At 39.5% G+C, this 19,383-nt stretch overlaps 1 protein-coding gene across 1 annotated transcript in view; it reads left to right on the top strand.

The window, feature by feature from the left end:
- The window catches only part of LOC106867629 (uncharacterized), a 252,388-nt gene that overhangs the window by 5,382 nt on the left and 227,623 nt on the right, over positions 1 to 19,383 (top strand). Inside the window, exons 2-3 of the mRNA XM_089340670.1 lie at positions 16,488 to 16,532; positions 19,224 to 19,274. Of these exons, the coding sequence (XP_089196796.1) occupies positions 16,488 to 16,532; positions 19,224 to 19,274 (96 nt within the window). The remainder of the gene's footprint in view (positions 1 to 16,487; positions 16,533 to 19,223; positions 19,275 to 19,383) is intronic.

The following is a 19,383-nucleotide window of genomic DNA, read 5'->3' as shown; positions in this document are numbered from 1 at the left end:
CTGGACCACTTCCTGTTGGCCTTGACACATTTCAAATATATATATATATATATATATATATATAGAGAGAGAGAGAGAGAGAGAGAGAGAGCGAGAGAGAGAGAGAGAGAGGCAGAAAGAAAAAAAGAAGAGAAAAAAGCTAGAAGGAAGACAGTTCAAAACACGGCAACACACAATTCTGGCCATCCGGTACTCCTGGCAAAAAGATACTCCAAAGGTACTCCAAAAGTGAACAGGGACACAGCAGCTGGAACACATTTTCAAAAAAATCTACCACAAATTGGTAGAATTTCAGAAAATCTTTTACAAAAATTTGTGGGGATAATTTTTTCCAAGGGGGTAGGGAGAGGAGTTTCCTGATGATGGAGTTTCGGATCAGAAAGACAAAATAAGTTGGACTTTTCTCCGTTTTTTTTTTTTTTTTTACACACAACCTTTAAAATGGGGGTGGTGGATCTTTTTAAGAAAAATTTTTCACCACCTCCATTCCTCACGAACTTTTCAGAAAATGAGGGTTTTTTTTTTTTTTTTTTTGTAATAACTGAAAATTTTTTCCAAGGGAGTAGGGAGAAGAGTTTCAAGAACAAAGGATAACATATTTCTTGAAAAGATGCATACAAATGCATCTCCCATTTCTTTTTGAGCTTTACAACTTATTTGTATTATTTTAGAAAAAATTTCAATATCTTTATATCATACAAATAAATTATTCATACATCCATCTTTCTCCATTTTCTTTCTTTCAATATTAATAATATATATTACTACAATAATCCTTAGTATATCACCGAAACTTTCTTATTATATGATAGTGATTAACCAGTGAAAATTCTTGGTTTATATAATCCCTAATGTGGAGCTAGTTGACTATATATCAGGTCATCTCATAAGTTCTGCCTGATTTTACCTTTTTTTAAAATTGAATGAAATTTAATAGTATTTTAGAATATCTAATGGAATTAAAAATTATTTTTATGCATTTATGTACATTTAAACTAATTAAATATTATTTTACAGAATAATAGAATTAAATTTCTCTGATTAAAACCCTTTCTAACATGGAAGTATCCAAAGAGCATTTGAGGCACATAATGCTTTATGAGTACAAAAAAGGAAACTCTGCAGCCGAAGTGACTCGAAACATTCACTCAGTTTATGGGAAAGAATGCTTGAATGAAAGAACCTGCAGAAGATGGTTTGCAAAATTCAGAAGTGGAGATGAAGATCGAATAGGACATCCAGTTGAGTTTGATGATAAGCTCCTTGAGGCATTACTTGAAGAAAACCTGCATTATCAGTTGAAGAATTGGCAATAGAGCTTAGTTCAAACCATACACCTGTTCATCATCATCTTCAACAACTTGGAAAATAGGTGCCTCATGAATTGTCTGAAAGCAACCGCGAATCCCGAGTTGACATCTGCTCTTCTCTCCATTCTAGCAAACTCATTTCACTCTTTTTGGGTAGACTTGTGACTGGTGACGAAAAATAGATCTTGTATTGAAATGTTAAATGTCATAAACAGTGGCTTGGTAAAAGGGGAAAAGTTCAACCACAATCAAGGAGGGAACTTCATGGGAAGAAAGGTTCTTCTCTCTATCTGGTGGGATTGCAAAGGAGTAATTCACTTTGAATTGTTACCACCTAAAGCAATAATCAATGCTCAAGACTACTTTCAGCAATTAGGGCGTTTGAACCAAGCTTTGAAATAAAAAAAGACCCGCTTTAGTGAATTGGAAAGGAATGATGTTTCATCAGGACAATGCGCTACCCCACACTGCAAAGATCACATCACAGAAGATCGAAGAGCTTGGTTGGGAAAAAATTCTTCATCCACCTTATTCTCCTGACCACCTAAATATGACTTCCAAGAAGGCTGTAATCTGGTTGGCAGTAATCCTGGGTGGAAAACACATACAAGGAAGGTTGTCTTAAACACTTTTATTTGTGGCCACATGTAGACATCCAAAAGAATGACAAACAGAATGGTTGGCGTGTAAGGACCATGGTCTTCTGTGCTTTGCTCTTATCTGCAAGCAGGCCTGAGGCCTAAGATAGATCCTGTCAAGTTGCATCTTCATAGCTTGTGTATCCATGCAGAAAAGAGTAAGAGATGAAGTCATGTGTTTGAACTTCAATGTTGTATAGTGCCCTCTCTCTGTATAGCCACCTTGTTTACTTCTGTCAAGTGGGCTGATGTGCCTACACTGCAACCACTACTACCAACACAACCACAGCTTGCTGCCATCACTCATTCTTCTCAGAAATCTATATCAGCCAACATTGTGCAATGGTATGCGTATGGTTATCACTGAACTACAGTCTCACATTATTGAAGCAAAAATCCTCACTGTATGCGTCGTTTTTATACCCAGACTACCGCTAATACTAACAGATGTCCCCATTTGTTTCAAATGATTGCAATTCCCAGCGAGAGTCAGTTGCGCAATGACCATTAAGTCCTAAGATCAAACACTGCAAGTTGTCGGTCTCCATCTAAAACAAGACGGATTCTCACATAGTCAGTTGTATGTAGATTGTTCCAGAGTAGGAAGCCTATGAAGACTTTTCATATATGCTCCAAAGAAATAACATAAGAACATTGTATATACTGAAGTTCCGTAAATGTTTTATTAATTTCTTTCACTATATTTCTGTATTATTGCTTGAGAAGGCATGTCAAGCTAAGCAATCCTGTGGCCATCCATACATACAGGCAGATCCTTTACAGCCCGTGCTGGCACCACGTAAAAAGCATTTGTGCTGGCGTCACATAAAAAGTGCTCATGCCAGTGCCACATGAAAAGTACCCAGCACACACAGTAAAGTGGTTGGCGTTAGAAAGGGTATCCAACTGTAGAAACCATGCTCTCTGGTTGGCCAGCATCTGTCACAAGCTTCCAAAACATGCCTACATGGAAAACAGACATGAAATAATAATAATAATAATAATTAATTCGTTTTATTGGCCACAAGGGCTAATATCAATTAAAGACATATAAGGACAAAGACAGGACGAAGGTTACAAAAGGTTTTGTCCGAAAAGGTAGGAAAGTTCGTCTACACAGAGGAAGAAAACAAAGAAAGATATAATAAATAAATAGATAAATAAATAAGTAGAACTCCCAAAGGGGGAGGCGCTTCGAAAAAGGAAAGGTTACACGTGGAAAAACCCATAAAACCACGGGAGCCTGGTCAGAAAAAATAAGAAAGGGGTATAGAGCCCTTTCTCCTTTTACATTACCTTTTTTTTTTTTTTCTACAGGTGTATTCTCAGAATTGGTCCGTTTATACTGGCCATTTTTCCAACAGTCACCCATCTTTCAACGAATTTGCTATGAGACAGCACTTCCCTCTCTACTCTCATCTTCCTTTTCAAGTGGAACTTGAAAAAGTTGATGAGGCCTTGGCCAAAGAGGAAAGTGTCTGTCTTTAACCCTTTCAAACGGGTCCACCATATCACCTCTTTCGCTACAGCCACTAGGCATAGGAAAATTGCCTTGCCCTCCTGGTTAAAGGAGGTCGGCGGGTCAATTCTCACGATGGATCCAGCTGATAGCCGGATCCGTCCTACACGTGACAGTAGCTGTTCGATATAGACCCACAGGTCAGCAATGCTCGGGCACTGGACGAGTGCGTGCAGAACGGTTTCGTCGTCCTGAGCGCACCTCGGGCAGGCCCGGTTGACGGCACTTCCATGTCGGTAGAGTTTATCTCGAACAGGTAGCGCACCTCGGTAGCACTGCCAGGCGAGGGACCTTTGGAAATTATCCATGGGCCCCGGCCCGAAAGTTCTCCTGAACAGACTGCTTAGCTGATTATCCTCGACGCCTAGAGTTTCCCCGAGAACGTCGTCGCACTTTTCTCCCACTAACCCTCTATAGAAAGCTAGAGTGGATCTACTACCGATCGCACTGCCCGCCCGACTGAGGGCGGTGAGAGCTTGGCGGCACTCGAGGTGCCAAGCGCCCTTTCTCGGTCTACGTTTGATCCAGGATTGCAGCTCTGTTAAAGAAACGAGCTGCGGAAAATCGCGTCTGACGAAAGGCGACCACACCTGTTCACCGTCCAGGAAGCGCCTGAGATGTCGTAGCCTGAGCGCATGTTTGCGCATTAGCAACCACGGCATGCCAAGGCCTCCGTTCAGCGGCTGTTGACAGCAGATGGAGCACCTGACCAGTGGTACCTGACCCTTCCACAAAAAGTTGAAGAGCAAGCGTACCATCTTGGTTAACCAGCGGTCGGGACAAGGGACGACGGTCAAACGGTAATAGATGACGGATGCGATGTACGCATTCGCTACCTCCGCTCGACCTTTCAAAGAGAGCTTCCTCTCAGCCCATTTCTGGGTGAGGTTGGCCACCCTGTTCGTCACTTCTTCCCAGTTTTTCTCCAACTGGAGGTCCGGACCGAACCAGACCCCGAGCAGTTTAACGGGTCCGTCTGTCCAGCGCCCTACGACGCTGTTGCACGGCATGGACTTGCCCCTCCAGGTGCCTAGTTGCAAGCCCATTGACTTTTCCGCGTTAATTTTCGCACCTGTCACCGCTTCATACTCGTTTAGTGTCTCGCCAATCAGGTCAATATGCCTGTGGCTCGACACCATCACGGTAACGTCGTCGGCATAGGCAGAAACGCTCCTTCCACATCCCAGATCACGCGGGACGCCCCTCAAAGCCTCCAACTTCCGCAGTAATGGCTCGAGAGTCAATACATACTGAAGGGAGGAGAGAGGACACCCTTGGCGAACCGAACGCGAGATGTTGAACGGTTCCGATAGATGGCCGTTCACCCGTATGACCGAGCAGATGCCGCTGTATAAAGCAGCTATCCACCCGCGGAAGACCGGACCGAAACCAGCTGCCTTGAGAACAGCTGCCAGGTATCGATGGTCGACCCTATCGAAGGCTTTAGACTGATCTAAATTGATCAAAGCCCCACCCGCGCCAGCTTCGTTACCCATTCTCTCTATGATGTAGCGCATGAGATGGAGGTTGTCGTGGATAGACCTAGTCGGCACAGCGCATGTCTGCGCCTTGCAGATCAGTTTGCCCACGACAGGCGCCAATCTCTTGGCTAGCACCTTGGCCAAGATCTTCAACTCTGTGTTGAGCAGAGTGATGGGCCTAAAGTTCCCTATAATGTCCCCCTTGTTTGGGTTCTTTCTTAGCAAAGCCACCACTCCCCGACAAACAAAAGCAGGAATTCTCCCGTTTTGTTGCCAGTTGCAGTAGACGTTTGCCAAGACGCCCGCAAACAAGTCTGGCATTGACGTATAAAGCTCGTAAGGCAGACCATCCAAACCCGGTGATCTACCTCTCGTGCAGCCTTTCATCGCTTCCCGTACTTCCCAGGCAGATATCGGTCCTTCGCAGCACTCGGCCTCGCTGGTCGAGAGTTGCGGCAGGCCGTCTAGGTACACACCGAAATCTGTTCCGTCGTCCGTCCTACCGTTTGTCCCGAACAATTGAGCAAAGTGCTGCTGAAAGGCCGAACACATCTGCTTCGGTCCCGAAATCTCGCAGTCGTTCTGGTCCACCAAAGACCGAATGGTCGCTCTGTTGCCACGCTTCGCCTCAACTACGCGGGCCCATCGAGCGGCCTTAGTCCCCTCCCCGCTTACCGAAAGTGCTTTAGCTCTGACAACGCAGCCTTCATGCTTGGCATCAAAGTGTTGGTCGAGGGCCAACTTCGCTGCTAACACGTCGGTTGCGATGCCTGTCCCAAGAGCCTCGTCTAGTTTGTTAACTAAATCCCGCTCTGTTTTCTTACGTTCTACAGCTAGAGTCTTACTAAACCTAATTGATTCTGCTCTAATTGCCCGCTTCAGGGTGAACCACCAGTTGTTGTTGATGATTGCCCCGGTTAAAGCCCTCTTAACTAATAAACTAATCCGGTCTCTGTAGGCTTTGCACGCCGTTGTCGACGTGTTTAGCTTCCAGTAACCGGGGCCTTGTCTATGGAGCCTATCTAAGTCGACCGTACAGATCACGAATTTGTGGTCCGTGTAGCCGACTATGTTGAATTGTGGACACCCTATGCTATCCTTATCCGCTGGCCTACAGAAAAATCTATCTAAGTACGATCTAGACGACCCGATGCGATTAGTCCAAGTCCACATTGGCACACTCGGGTTGTCTAGTCGATATCTGTCGGACAGCTGAAAGCGTTTGAGCAGGTTGGCGAGGCTCTTGCATCCCCCTTTCCTATTAGATGCGCCCGCACCCACCCTATCGATACGTTCGTCTAGGACAGCGTTCCAGTCCCCAACTAGCACTAAAGTGCGAGAAGTACCTAGGAAAACCTCCAGACGTTTGAAATAATCCGACTGCCCTGCTCCTGTCGGAGCGTAGGCAGCCAGCAGTCTGAAAGCAGCGCCATCACTACTATCGACGTCCAGGACCACCAACTTACCTTCCGGATCCAGGAAGACTGCCCTTATTTTCAAGTCTAGGCCTTTCCGAAATAGCACCGCAGTACCTCCACCGCCCGCTCCCGGCCGACACGGAGATAGGAAAATCTCGTACCCGCCAAAAAGGGCTGCGAGTTCCTTCGGGTTGGAGAGCCTGGTTTCGCTAATGGCTGCTACATCTACACTGTAAAGCCTCAGGTCGTTCAACAGGTGACCTTGTTTCCAAGGCGACCCGAGGCCTCTCACGTTTATGCTTCCGATTCTGAGAATTACCATGTTTTTTTTTTAAAAAAAGGAAAGTATTAGAGGAGAAAAGGCTCTACTTACTGTTTTCTGGTGGGGTGGCTCCCCTATGTTTTCGTGTGGGTGTCTCCACTAAATTTTGATAAAGGCTCTGGGAGAAGCTTCTCCCTAGCGACCCAACATCATTCGGAAACTTTTCTTTTATTTTATTATAGTTTTCTTGGGTTATTTTTAGTGTGAGTATGTGTGCTGGTGGCGCGTTGTGTAGGGGTATAATGAAATTTGTGGTGTTTGCATTGGTATTGTTTTTTAAAAAGTCTAATAGGTGTTCATTTTTTGTGTTGATGGCTGTTACGTTTGTGGTGTGTGGGAGTGCTGGTGTTTGCAGTGGAGAAGGTGTTGCTATTTGTTGTGAGTGTGTGTTGTTGTTGCCGATGATGTTGGGAAGCTCACCTTTTTCGCGCCTCCCCTCTTTGTCAATTGTTTCTTTTGTCTTTCTTTTTCGTTTTTTTGTTGGTGGTACAGTTTGCCACTTCCCTTTTTCACTATCAGTGTTCGCACAATCCGAGCTGGTCGGATCTGGTGAAGATTCTTTTACAATTTCTGTTGTTGCTGGTTCTGTTATCTTTTTTGGTGTGGAGGTTCTTGGTGTTGGTGTTGGTGTTGGTTTGGTGATGGATGGAAATGGTGGTGTCGCTTTTCGTGGTGCTGGTGGTGATGGTGTTGGTGGTGATGGTGTTGGTGGTGATGGTGTTGGTGGTGATGGTGTTGGTGGTGTGGAGGCTTTTGGTTGTTGTTGTTGTTGCTGCAATTTTCTGTTTTTGTCTGCCTCCATTCTTTGCTTGTAGATGGGGCAGTCTCTTTTTAGGTGTTTTTCACTGCTGCAGAGGTAGCACTTTGGTCTGCGCCCCTCTACTGCAATGTGTATTCTACTGCCATCCGGCAGGTTTATGGCGTCGGGTATGGTATTTATGCTATCTTGTTCAATCTGAACAAGGAGATGCATTTCCATGCCCAACCAGTTTTTTTTTTTACTCTGTTCACCTTTAGGATAGTGGCAGTCTCTTCAATGTCGAAGAGCATAGCTGCCACTAGCCAGGAGATGTTCAGTTCTGGTGGCACATGATTTATTTTTATTTCTGTCACACGTCGACCAAGGTATGTCGGCACGAGTAATAATTCTTCCGCCTTTAACGGTGTTGTAGAGTGCCGGATGGCATCCTCTTCCGTTGGGAAGCGCACTTCCACTGTTCCAAAGCGCTTCCCTTTGGTTACGAAGCTTTTTTGGCCCCATATCGGCTTTAGAGCTAACTCCAATCTCTGTGGAGTAGCATTCTCCATCTTTTGGTATTTTGTATTGAATACCTTGTATACTATTGTTTTTCTTTTCGTTGTTTGTATTAATGCTTGTGGAGTGTTAAGGAAGACATTATTGCCATCCCTTCTTAACAATTCCTTGGCATTCTTTATTTCTGCCATTGTCACTTGGATTTCTTCTGAGCTCTGCTTAGCTGCGGAGGCGAAACCGTTACAATGGCTACTGGTTGTGGTCTTGGTACTGTTGCTCGTGTTGTTTACTTTGTTTTCTTTGTTCTTTTTTTCCTCCTCCCTCTCCGGTGTAGAAGCAATGGTGGAGGTGAGGGCTGGGAAGTCAGCAGCAGAGAGTCTGTTAAACAGACCTGAATCAGGAACACTGTCCACTATGGCGTCAGCTGGGCGAGGTGGAATGTGACTTGACCTGTCATTCTTTTTGTCGGGGAGTGATGCAGAGAGAAGAGAACAGCTGGCTGCTCTTTTCACTGGCATTTTGCCTTTTATGGCATTAACTGGGCGGGGTGAAAAAAGACTTGACCCGTCATTCTTTTTGTCGGGGAGTGATGCAGAGAGAAGAGAACAGCTTGTTATTTTTTTTTCCGACATTTTTCAGATATGATACGTGTGAAATGTGAAAATGGAAGTTTTTCAAACGAAGAATTCACCCCTAAATGGGGGAAATCTCGCCTAACCGACTAGCTCCGCAAGAACCTAGTCGGCTTGGCTACAACAATATATAAAATTTAAAACAGATTTCAAAAGATTTCCGGGTAAAAACGGCAACAACTTACAGAGCTTCGGGAGACACGTCCATCCGCTTGAATAATAAATAATAATAATAATAATAATAATAATAATAATAATAATAAAGATAATAATAACAAGGAAACACCAACGTCCTCTTAATGATTAGCCAGAGATGGTTTTTAAAATGAGAATATCTGAAATAAACTTGACAACTTTCACAAACGAGAATACTAAAAATGAACCTGACATCTCTCAAAAATTAAGTAAAAAAAACTGGAAAAATAAGTAAAAAAGAATCCTTGTCTGGTACTGGATCAATCCCAAAATTTAATCAGTTTGTGCCAGTCATGAGGCCAAACATTCCTGAAAGTTCTTGAGATATCATGTTCATGGTCAAACAAACAAACAAAAGCGACTGAAAACAATACTTCTGCCTTCGCTAAGGCAGAGGTAATTATAAGCCATAATAACAAACAACTTGAGAAAAAATATATATGGAGAGCCTGTGGAACTTGGAATGAGACAGTGGCACACATTGTAGCAGAGTGCCCCAGTGGGCACATGATGAATATAAGAAATGGAGGCATGACCAGGTTGTAAAAGTTATACACAGGAAACTGCGCCAGAAATGGGATTTGAAGCTGGAAGCACATGGTACAATCATTGAGTCGAAAAAGTACTAGAGTTGGAGAAATATAAGATACCCTGCATCTAATAGACTTTATAATGGATGGAAAACTGAGTACCATATGCTAGGGAGCCGCATGAACATAAATTCAGTAAGCACAATAAGTGTTACTAATAATAAAACACTGAAAGGAATGAGATGGCAGAATTGTTTGCATATCGAGCAAAATGTTTAGTGGTTTAGTGTAGTGAAAAAGATGCAAGTGGCTAAGGCCCTGGTAATATCATAATCTTCTGGGTTAACAAGAGTCATGATAAAGAATTTCAAGAAATATGAAGACAAGTTAATTTTGTCACTAAAAGAAAATACAGCAACTGGTATACATGGATAATTCTGTTAACTAAAATACATAGGTTCACTGTGCTTCTTGTTCATGTTGAGGTACATGGGAAAAACACAAAGCATGATGACAAGAAAGTCTCCCGACTAATTCTCTCCACATTAAGGCTGCAAAGCAGAAAAAAACTGCTCTCATGCTGAAGATCTGAACTCCATCGTGGAGAGCCACCATGCTGAGGAATTAGTGTGAAAAACTTTCCCTGTATAGCTGATGTTGACATGCGTGACTGGTCTATCATGTTAAGGAGTGGACAGCTCACATAAAACTAGATGGACTTGACCATCACATGATGAACCAAAATAGGCACCTAAAGGTAAAAAGACAAAATATGGATACCTACAGGCAAAGAGCAAACATGCTTGCTACAGTGGCATTTCAGCCATCTTTGCTTTCTGAGTTTAAATTCTGCTGAGGTTAACTTTGCCTTTTTATCTTTTGGGGGTTGATAAAATAAAGACCAATTCAACTTTGGGGTTCATATAATCAACTCACTTCCTCCTCTGAAATTGCTAGCTTTGTACCAAAATTTAAAACCAATAACAAAAATTTTGAAAACAAACCAAATTTTCACTATCTGATATTAAAAATTTGGGAAAATTTGCTTACAGTATGCATGCAGTTATGTGGGGAGATTACATTATCTCACTGCACTTCTTTCCCTAGCTTATATATCCCACAGCTGATATATGTATTACATTTATATAATGACTGTGTTACTTTTAAAAAAGCATTTGTCTATTATCTGAATGAAAAATTCTCCAAGAAGAAACAAATGTTAAATTTCTGTAGGGATTCAAACCCCAACTGCAAGATATTCAGTTAGGTATCATGAGTGAGCTACTACAGTTTCACATAAATGACCTATAAATCAACCAATCGGCTTGATCCTGTGGCATGATATGGCTTCTTAGATTATCTAAAATTTGACCCTTTTTACCCTACAATAAAAATTTTGGTCCTAGCTTCCAGATAGATCACCTCGAACACTCACAGAAGGCAGACAACTAAGGCGGGCTACTTCAGACATTCAGACAGATCATCACAGGCACTCAAAAATATTACACACACACACACACACACACACACACACACACACACACACACACACACACACACTCACACACACACAGAGCTTACTTCACCCATGGCTAAAATCAATCCATGAAAACAACTCTTCTTTCCTTACTGAAAAACGATATGTTTTGTTCCATTTCTTTTATCACCACTGAGTAAGCCTAGAGTCTATGTTCTTCCAGTATAAAAGAGACTATGCACTGCTGGTGAGTTGGTCAGAAATGGGTATGACCATGTCATCAAAAGAATTTGTGTTAATAAAGTGAGAGTCCAAAAATTTTGCTTTTTGAGTTTAGGAAAGCACCTGTATTGTGGGACCTGTGTTTTTTAGAATGATTCTCTTCTCTGCCAAGAGACTGCATCTTTTACCTCCATTGAGGCGTGACCTAAACTGTTCCAACAACTTCCAGCTGATTTTGTTTGGTGTTGCTTCCTCTTTGAATCATTGTATATAGCTGGTTAAAGTTGTAATGTTGTGCATCTGTTGGATTCTAAAAGAGTATCTGTGATTATTCAGCTTGGCTTCAAAGTGGGCCTGCATTGCCCAGACATATTTCTGTATATTTGTCACTCTGTTGGTGTTGGTCAATGCCACTTCTGCTTTGTAGGCCACAGCTTTTGTGTGGAATTAATTATTCACTTTACATTCACTGTAAACCTTAGATGAGCATCCTGCCTCCATCTTCCTTAGATTAGTGGATGAACATTTTACACAGAACCATATGTATAGAAATATATTTAATAGATATAACTTAAAAGTCTTACTCAGCAGTGCACCTAACAACAACTACTCCACAAAACCAGGAACATCAACCGTTCAAACAATGAAGTTGTTAATTTTGTGTTACTACATGCTGAGGATTCATTCTGTGGTAAAATTTTGGAATAGCTGTCTCTTGAAATACCATATCTCATGAGAAAAGAGAAGTGTGTGGGAAAAATATAAAGGATTAAAATTTTAGGAAAAGAATTTATTTCAAAATTGTAATTTCTGTTGCATGAAAGAGAAGAACACTAACAAGAAATGGAAGCAAATCTCCCTGTTTCTTTTCCCTGTGAACTATAGAAGTTTGAGGGAGACAACAAAATGTTGTCCATTTGTCATTCACAGATTTGATCATTCTTGGATATATTTGCCTAATCTAGAATGAAAAGTTCTCTTCTGACCTCATTAGTTTACTAATCATTCCATTCTGATCTTCCTATGTCACATGTGTAGGGCTTTGTGGATCAAACTAAAATACCACAACACTCTCCCTCCATTTAGATATACGTGTGCTTCCCTTTCTCTCATACTCACAGACGTGCGTACACGACGCACACACATATTTGACAAACATCGTTTAAAAGCGAGATTAACCAGAAATAACCGAAGTATTACTTTACGAATTGTGAGCAGACGATAGCTTTTTAATCATCTTTAGAATCATCTCACTTTTGCTTGACAACTAGCTATTAACCTTCGAACTCTTCCCAAATACGACGTCTCAAGTCAACATTAAGTTGAAGTACATTTCTAAAGTCTTTGTTACACTCTCCAGTGTTCACATTGTCAGTTACGAAGAATCCATCTGAAGTGGAATCTGGATGTGCTAGAAATACCAACCAAATCCTTCCTGTGAGCAGGCAATAGCTTGATTTAATAGTGGTGTCACTTCAGAAAATCATGTTATCAATAACGATAATAACTTAAGTTGTATATATAATGATTGTCATGGAAGCAAACGATACAAATTCATTTAAAAATTGTGTTGTTTTAGAAAATTACGCTATCAATATTGATACAGCGCATAATAATGGTAACCCTTTCATCAATACCGACCAAAACTTAAATAATGCAACTAATAATTTAAACAACAATAATATAAGCGTAAGTTTAGGGAAAAGTTCGTGCGCGGTGCTAAAATAATGATTTTTTTTTTTTTTGCAAGAATTTATTAAAAAACAACAACTATTCTTCAAAATAAAGACCATCATTTTCCACGACCATCTGCCAACGATCTGTAAGCTTTCGGATTTGTTCAAAGTATCAATCCTTCGGCTTTGAATCGAAAAATTCTTGACAGGCTTCTTCAACTTCATCGAATGAATTAGATCGGCAACCTTTCATAAAGTGCTGCATTGATCAGAAGAGACCGTAGTCAGATGGAGCAACGTCTGAACTATAAGCTGGATGTGGCAGAGCTTCCACACCGTCCAATTCTTCAGTCATGTTGCTGGTCTTTCTGGTGGTATGCGGTTTGGTCATTTTTCGGCTTTGCCTTGTCTTGTTGAAATAAAGCGCGATGAACAAGTTTTGGGTACTTTTCAACAGTAAGTCACCATTGAACATATGAATGACCTGAATGAAAACACACCACAAAAATATATTTAAAAAAAAAAAAAGCATTATTTTAACATAGCGCACGAACTTTTCCTTCGGTAATTTTTCAGATTAACACCCGCACGATCTTCACTAGGGTGTTAGGGTTAGGGTTAGGGTTAGGGTTAGGGTTTTAGAGTTTGGGTTGGGGAATTCCGTCCCTAACCGTAACCGTAATCCTAAACACTACCCCTAACCCTAACCCTAAGACCCTAACTCTGACCCTAAAACCCTAACTCTAACACCCTAGTGAAGATTGTGCGGGTGTTAATCTGAAAAATTACCTTTCCTTCAATTTGATAATAATGATACAAGAAAAATGTTAAATGTCACAGCAAGAAAATGCTAATGAAATGAGTGGAAAAGATGAGAAATTCAGAGAGCAATATTTTGCTTGTAACGAGGTGGATTTTTATTGAATTGGCCGCGATATTCACGCTGCACTTGCACAATCGATTCGCATTTGTCAAATTGCAACACACAGAGACTTTTCTTGTTGCGTCGCCATTTTCTAAGGGATTACACAATGAAACTTATACAAATTTAAATAAAATGAACAAAATGAAACATTAAAACAAAATTATAATATTATTTTATTTAAGGCTTAATTCAATTGATCATGCTCAGTGATAAACTTTAAACCTTCCCCCTATTAAGAAATATGTAGAATGCGTTTGCGTCTCTTATCGTTTGTTTTAAAAATAAATTTGAAATCTGCTCTTTCTTTTTAATAACCCTGCATATATACATATATATATATATATATACATAAACACACACACACACATATATATAGTTTATATATAAATGTACGTTTGTGTACATATATATGTGTGTATGTATACATATGTGTATATATATATATATATATATATATATATATATATATATATATATATATACACGTGTGTATATTTCTATATACACGTGTATATATATAGATAGATATACGTGTGCTTCCCTTTCTCTCATACTCACAGACGTGCATACACGACGCACACACATATTTGACAAACATCGTTTAAAAGCGAGATTAACCGGAAATAACCGAAGTATTACTTTACGAATCGTGAGCAGACGATAGCTTTTAAATCATCTTTAGAATCATCTCACTTTTGCTTGACAACTAGCTATTAACCTTCGAACTCTTCCCAAATACGACGTCTCAAGTCAACATTAAGTTGAAGTACATTTCTAAAGTCTTTGTTACACTCTCCAGTGTTCACATTGTCAGTTACGAAGAATCCATCTGAAGTGGAATCTGGATGTGCTAGAAATAGAGTATCAAAGACTAAGACAGAAAAGACCTTCAATTCAAAGACGGAATGAAATTAGAGAAGAACACAGATTGGCTCACCAAGTGTTGAGAGAAAATTCGACACTAGAAATAATAAGAGAAGAAATTAGAATTTTGCACATTGTGGCAAGAAATTCTCAGCGTATGGAGAAGCAAGTAACTCTTACTCAAGTTAGAACCGACCAAAACTTAAATGATGCAACTAATAGCTTAAACAACAATAATAATATAAGTGTAATAAATAACGATAGAAGGAAATTTTAAATGCTTCAGCAAGAAAAGGCCGAAAACCAAATGAAATGAGTGAAAATGTGAGAGAAATTCAAAGAGCAAGATATCGAGAGTATCTAAGAAGAAGATGGAGAAGACTCTCATTTCAAAGAAGGAATGAAATTAGGGAAGAAAACAGATTGTCACAAGAAATAATAGAGGAAATTAGAATTTCAGACACTGTGACGATAAATTCTCAGACTATGGAGCAAAGATTAAGATACGCTGAACTTGGTACTTCTGTTATATCATTTAAAAATGCAGCATTTGATTATGATCCAACTAAAAATTATGATAATCTATCAAACTTAGGAACATTGTAAGCATTGTTGTGCAAAACTATTAAGGGATAGATCTAAGGGATTATGTGGTTCAAATGGTAAGGTTAGATTTGTTTGAAAGAATAACTGAACCTTTAAATACACTAATGCTGGGGGGAAATATCTGGATTCCAAAAATTATCAAAATATATAATGAATTGTTTTCAATGACATCTTTGGTGAATTAATATCTCTACTGGGATTCATGTCAATTTTCATTAATGTACGTTTGTGTATTTATATGTGTGTGTATGTATATATACGTCTGCATCTCTCTCTCTCTCTCTCTCTATATATATATATATATATATATATATATATATATATATATATATATATATCACGTGTATAAGGGATGACCACTAGGTGGACATCCAATATGCTAGAAAGAGGTCATCAACGACCCAACCACAAAGAAAAATAATGTTCTCCAGAAATGTTCTCCATTATTTTTCTTTGTGGTTGGGTCGTTGATGACCTCTTTCTAGCATATTGGATGTCCACCTAGTGGTCATCCCTTATACACGAGTAATACAATTTTTTCTGAATTTTCAGATTTTCTTATATGCTAGGCCACTTGGTTTTAGATTGAATTAATATTCAATTTATCACCCTATCTATATAAATAATATATATATATATATATATATATATATATATATATATATATCTATTTACGTAATATCGAGGTCACTTTCTTTTGTTGTCCTTCTTATCAATATATATATATATATATATACATGTGTGATTTCCTTTCTCTCACATACACTCACAGACGTACACAAACACATACGTATGTAACTTCTTCAGCACTCCGTCGCTTACGACGTCGAGGGTTCCAGTTGATCCGATCATCGGAACAGCCTGCTCATGAAATTAACATGCAAGTGGGTGAGCACTCCACAGACACGTGTACCCTTGACGTAGTTTTCAGGGATATTCAGCGTGACACAGTGTGACAAGGCTGGCCCTTTGAAATACAGGTACAGCAAAAACAGAGAAAAAGAGTGAGAGAAAGTTGTGGTGAAAGAGTACAGCAGGGTTCGCCACCATCCACTGCCGGAGCCTCGTGGGGCTTTGGGTGTTTTCGCTCAATAAACACTCACAACGCCCAGTCTGGGAATCGAAACCGCGATCCTAAGACCGCGAATCCGCTGCCCTAACCATTGGGCCATTGCACCTCCACTACGTATTTAACAAACATCGTTTAAAAGTGAGATTAACCGGAAATAACTGAAGTATTACTTTACGAATCGTGAGCAGACGATAGCTTTTTCATGCTTTAGAATCATCTCATTTTCGCTCATTGTTACGAAATAAATATGGAATAAAAATATGATAATATGGAAAAAATAATATATATAAACACATATATAATATAATAATATAAAAATACAATATAATATTTTACATTCTGTAGAAATGGTAGAGAAAGAAGCAGAAGAATTGATGAAACTCAAGAAAAGTAAGTATTATTTTTCAGTGAATTTATTTGGATTTATTATATTTTGCTGAAGTCATAGTATTTTCTGTTCATTTCTACATCGAAATTTGAAAACTCTCCATTCTTGTGAGGGTTTGTGGTAAAATAGCAAATAATTCATCATGATCATCACATTATTATCATCATTTAATGTCTGCTCTCAATTTTGTTATGTGCTGGAATGTTTGACAGGAGCTGGAGGACTGTCCAGGCTCCAATTGTTTATTTTATTATAGTTTCTATAGCTGGATGCCTTTCTCAATGGCAACCACTTTATGGAGTGTCTCATGTATTCTTGATGTGGCACTGTTACAGGTGCTTTTATGTGGCAACAGCATGGGTGCTTGTAATTGACACTGGCATGATCATTTCTAGTGGTTCTGGAACGGGTGCCTTTATGTGACACCATCGTGTATATGCTTGCAAGACAGGGATGTCTCAGCAGAGAGAGGACATGGTGGGGCATAGCTGTAAAGGGCATGCTTGTATGTACGGATGGTCAAGACTTTACTAAGCTTCACATGTCTTCTGAAGGGCAGAAAACTGCCAGAAATCTTGGTTCTTTACTATTTTCTCTATAAAGCCTAATGTCTGAAAACCATTTCTCACCACTTTTTCCCATGTCTTCTGGGATCTACCCATCTTACAGTAGAAACAAACACTTCTTTATGTAGCTGCCCTTCAAGCACTTCATATGCATCACACAATATGCTGTCCAGCAAACACTTCATATGCATCCACTCTGTCATACATTCACATTACCCATCCAGGAGAACCTCTTAGCTTCATTTGTTTCAAGCCATTTGCATGTCATCTCTAGTGACAGTTCATGTTTCATTGCCATGTAGCCTAGCTGTATGTACACAGGCATCATAAAATGTGCTTTTCTGATGATTGCCTAATTTGGGTTCATATCTGGATTCTTATCTTTTGTCTTACATTCGACCCACGCAGTTCTATATTTTTCGTAAGAAAGAACAATAATGTTATATATATATATATATATATACACACAACTACTGTAAACTATATATATATGTATGTAATATTATTGTTCTTTCTTATGTAAAATATAGAACTGCTGAAGAAGTGCTTGGGTTGAACCCAAGACAAAAGATGGGAATTGGGATATGAACTCAAATTGGGCAATCATACTCATACAATTATAAATTCAACTTAAAATGTGCATACATATATTAATACATATCGACACATGAATATTTTTTTTAATATTCATAAAATATAAATATATATATATATATACACACATAAAAATGGGTTGTGTTTACATATACTTTTATATATATATATATTTATATTTTATAAATATAAAAAAAAAATGTCTATGTATTATATGTATATGCATTTTAGGTCGAATTTATAAATGTATCGTTTTCGTGCGGGTGACACGTAAAAGCACCCACTACACTCTCTGAGTGGTTGGCGTTAGGAAGGGCATCCAGCTGTAGAAACTCTGCCAAATTAGATTGGAGCCTGGTGTTGCCATCCGGTTTCACCAGTCCTCAGTCAAATCGTCCAACCCATGCTAGCATGGAAAGCGGACGTTAAATGATGATGATGATGATGATGATGACTCCAAGGGAGACACCCTTTACTCCCAGAAAATGCTGGTACCCTTAACTTTGATCGGCCTGTTCTTATTCTAGCAATTATGCTTCCAAAATTCGTCCTCCACTGCTAACATGGTGGCCTGGATAACAGAATTTGATTACTATTTCTGAGAATTACCCCTGTCATTTGAGGGAGTCTCTCCTCTGTACACACTTAGTAATTATTTTACCTGCATATCTGTCACACAGAATGTCTACTTGAATTGTTCATTTTCCCATGATACTACTGCACCATTTATGTGTACAGAACTTGCACTGGATACACTGTATGGAGTTTCTACCAACACCTTTTCTACATTTTGAGCAAGGCTATCTCCCTGAAGGGATTTGTGATTTGTCTGTGTACAGTTCATTAGAATTTTGCTCTTAGCTAAATTAATGATAAGGCTATTTGATTTCTGACCTGAAATTTCCTCTTGATTTCATCTAACAGTTCAGCTATGAGAAAAAAATTGATCAGCATTTCAGGTCTTGCTAAGGGCACCAGACTTAAATTCCTCTGCTATGTCCTTGAGGACTATGAGAAAAAGAAGACGGGGTGGGACTTGTCTTTGGTGAATGCTCAGCTGTACACTAAATTCATTGCTATACTCATTGCATCAACATATTGAGATCATGCTTGTACATGGCTTGTATGGTCTCAAACAACTCATCAATCCATGCCTTCTGCATTGACCACCAGATGAAGGGGCAATAGCATCTGTCCAAGGCTTTCTTAGGTCGACAATAGGCAAGGATAGAGGCTTCTACTTGAAAGTCTTTTTCCAGTTCTATAACAGCCAGATACAATGGTTTATTCAGGGCTACATACTTCTCCTGCAATTGCCTTAGCACGAGGACAGCACTAGTTGTGTTTCTTTATGGCACAATATAGAATTGCATCTCATCCAGTTTAAATCTCTTCCCAATCAGTTGAGCAATTTATTCCCCATAAAAAACAATCATGTTCTGACTATATTTCATTTTCAAAATGGTGTCTATTTCTGTGAAATAATTCTAGAATAAGAAACAAAAAATGTTATAATCTATGTTTTTCTTTTAGGACAAATGTTAGAGAAAGTCAAAAGAAAAGAAATCAAGATGCTGAAGCAATGTAAGTAACACTTTTCATTGAATAAATTGGGTTTAAATATATTTTGTTGAAAATCTTCAATCTTCTTTCTTCCCATGATGGAAAATTCCTTACATTGCTGACTTGATAA

The sequence above is a fragment of the Octopus bimaculoides genome, chromosome 2, assembly GCF_046866305.1.
Source record: "Octopus bimaculoides isolate indiv1 chromosome 2, ASM4686630v1, whole genome shotgun sequence".
NCBI lineage: Eukaryota > Metazoa > Mollusca > Cephalopoda > Octopoda > Octopodidae > Octopus > Octopus bimaculoides.
Note: the sequence above shows the minus strand (reverse complement) of the source record. Positions and strands in the feature narration are given on the sequence as shown.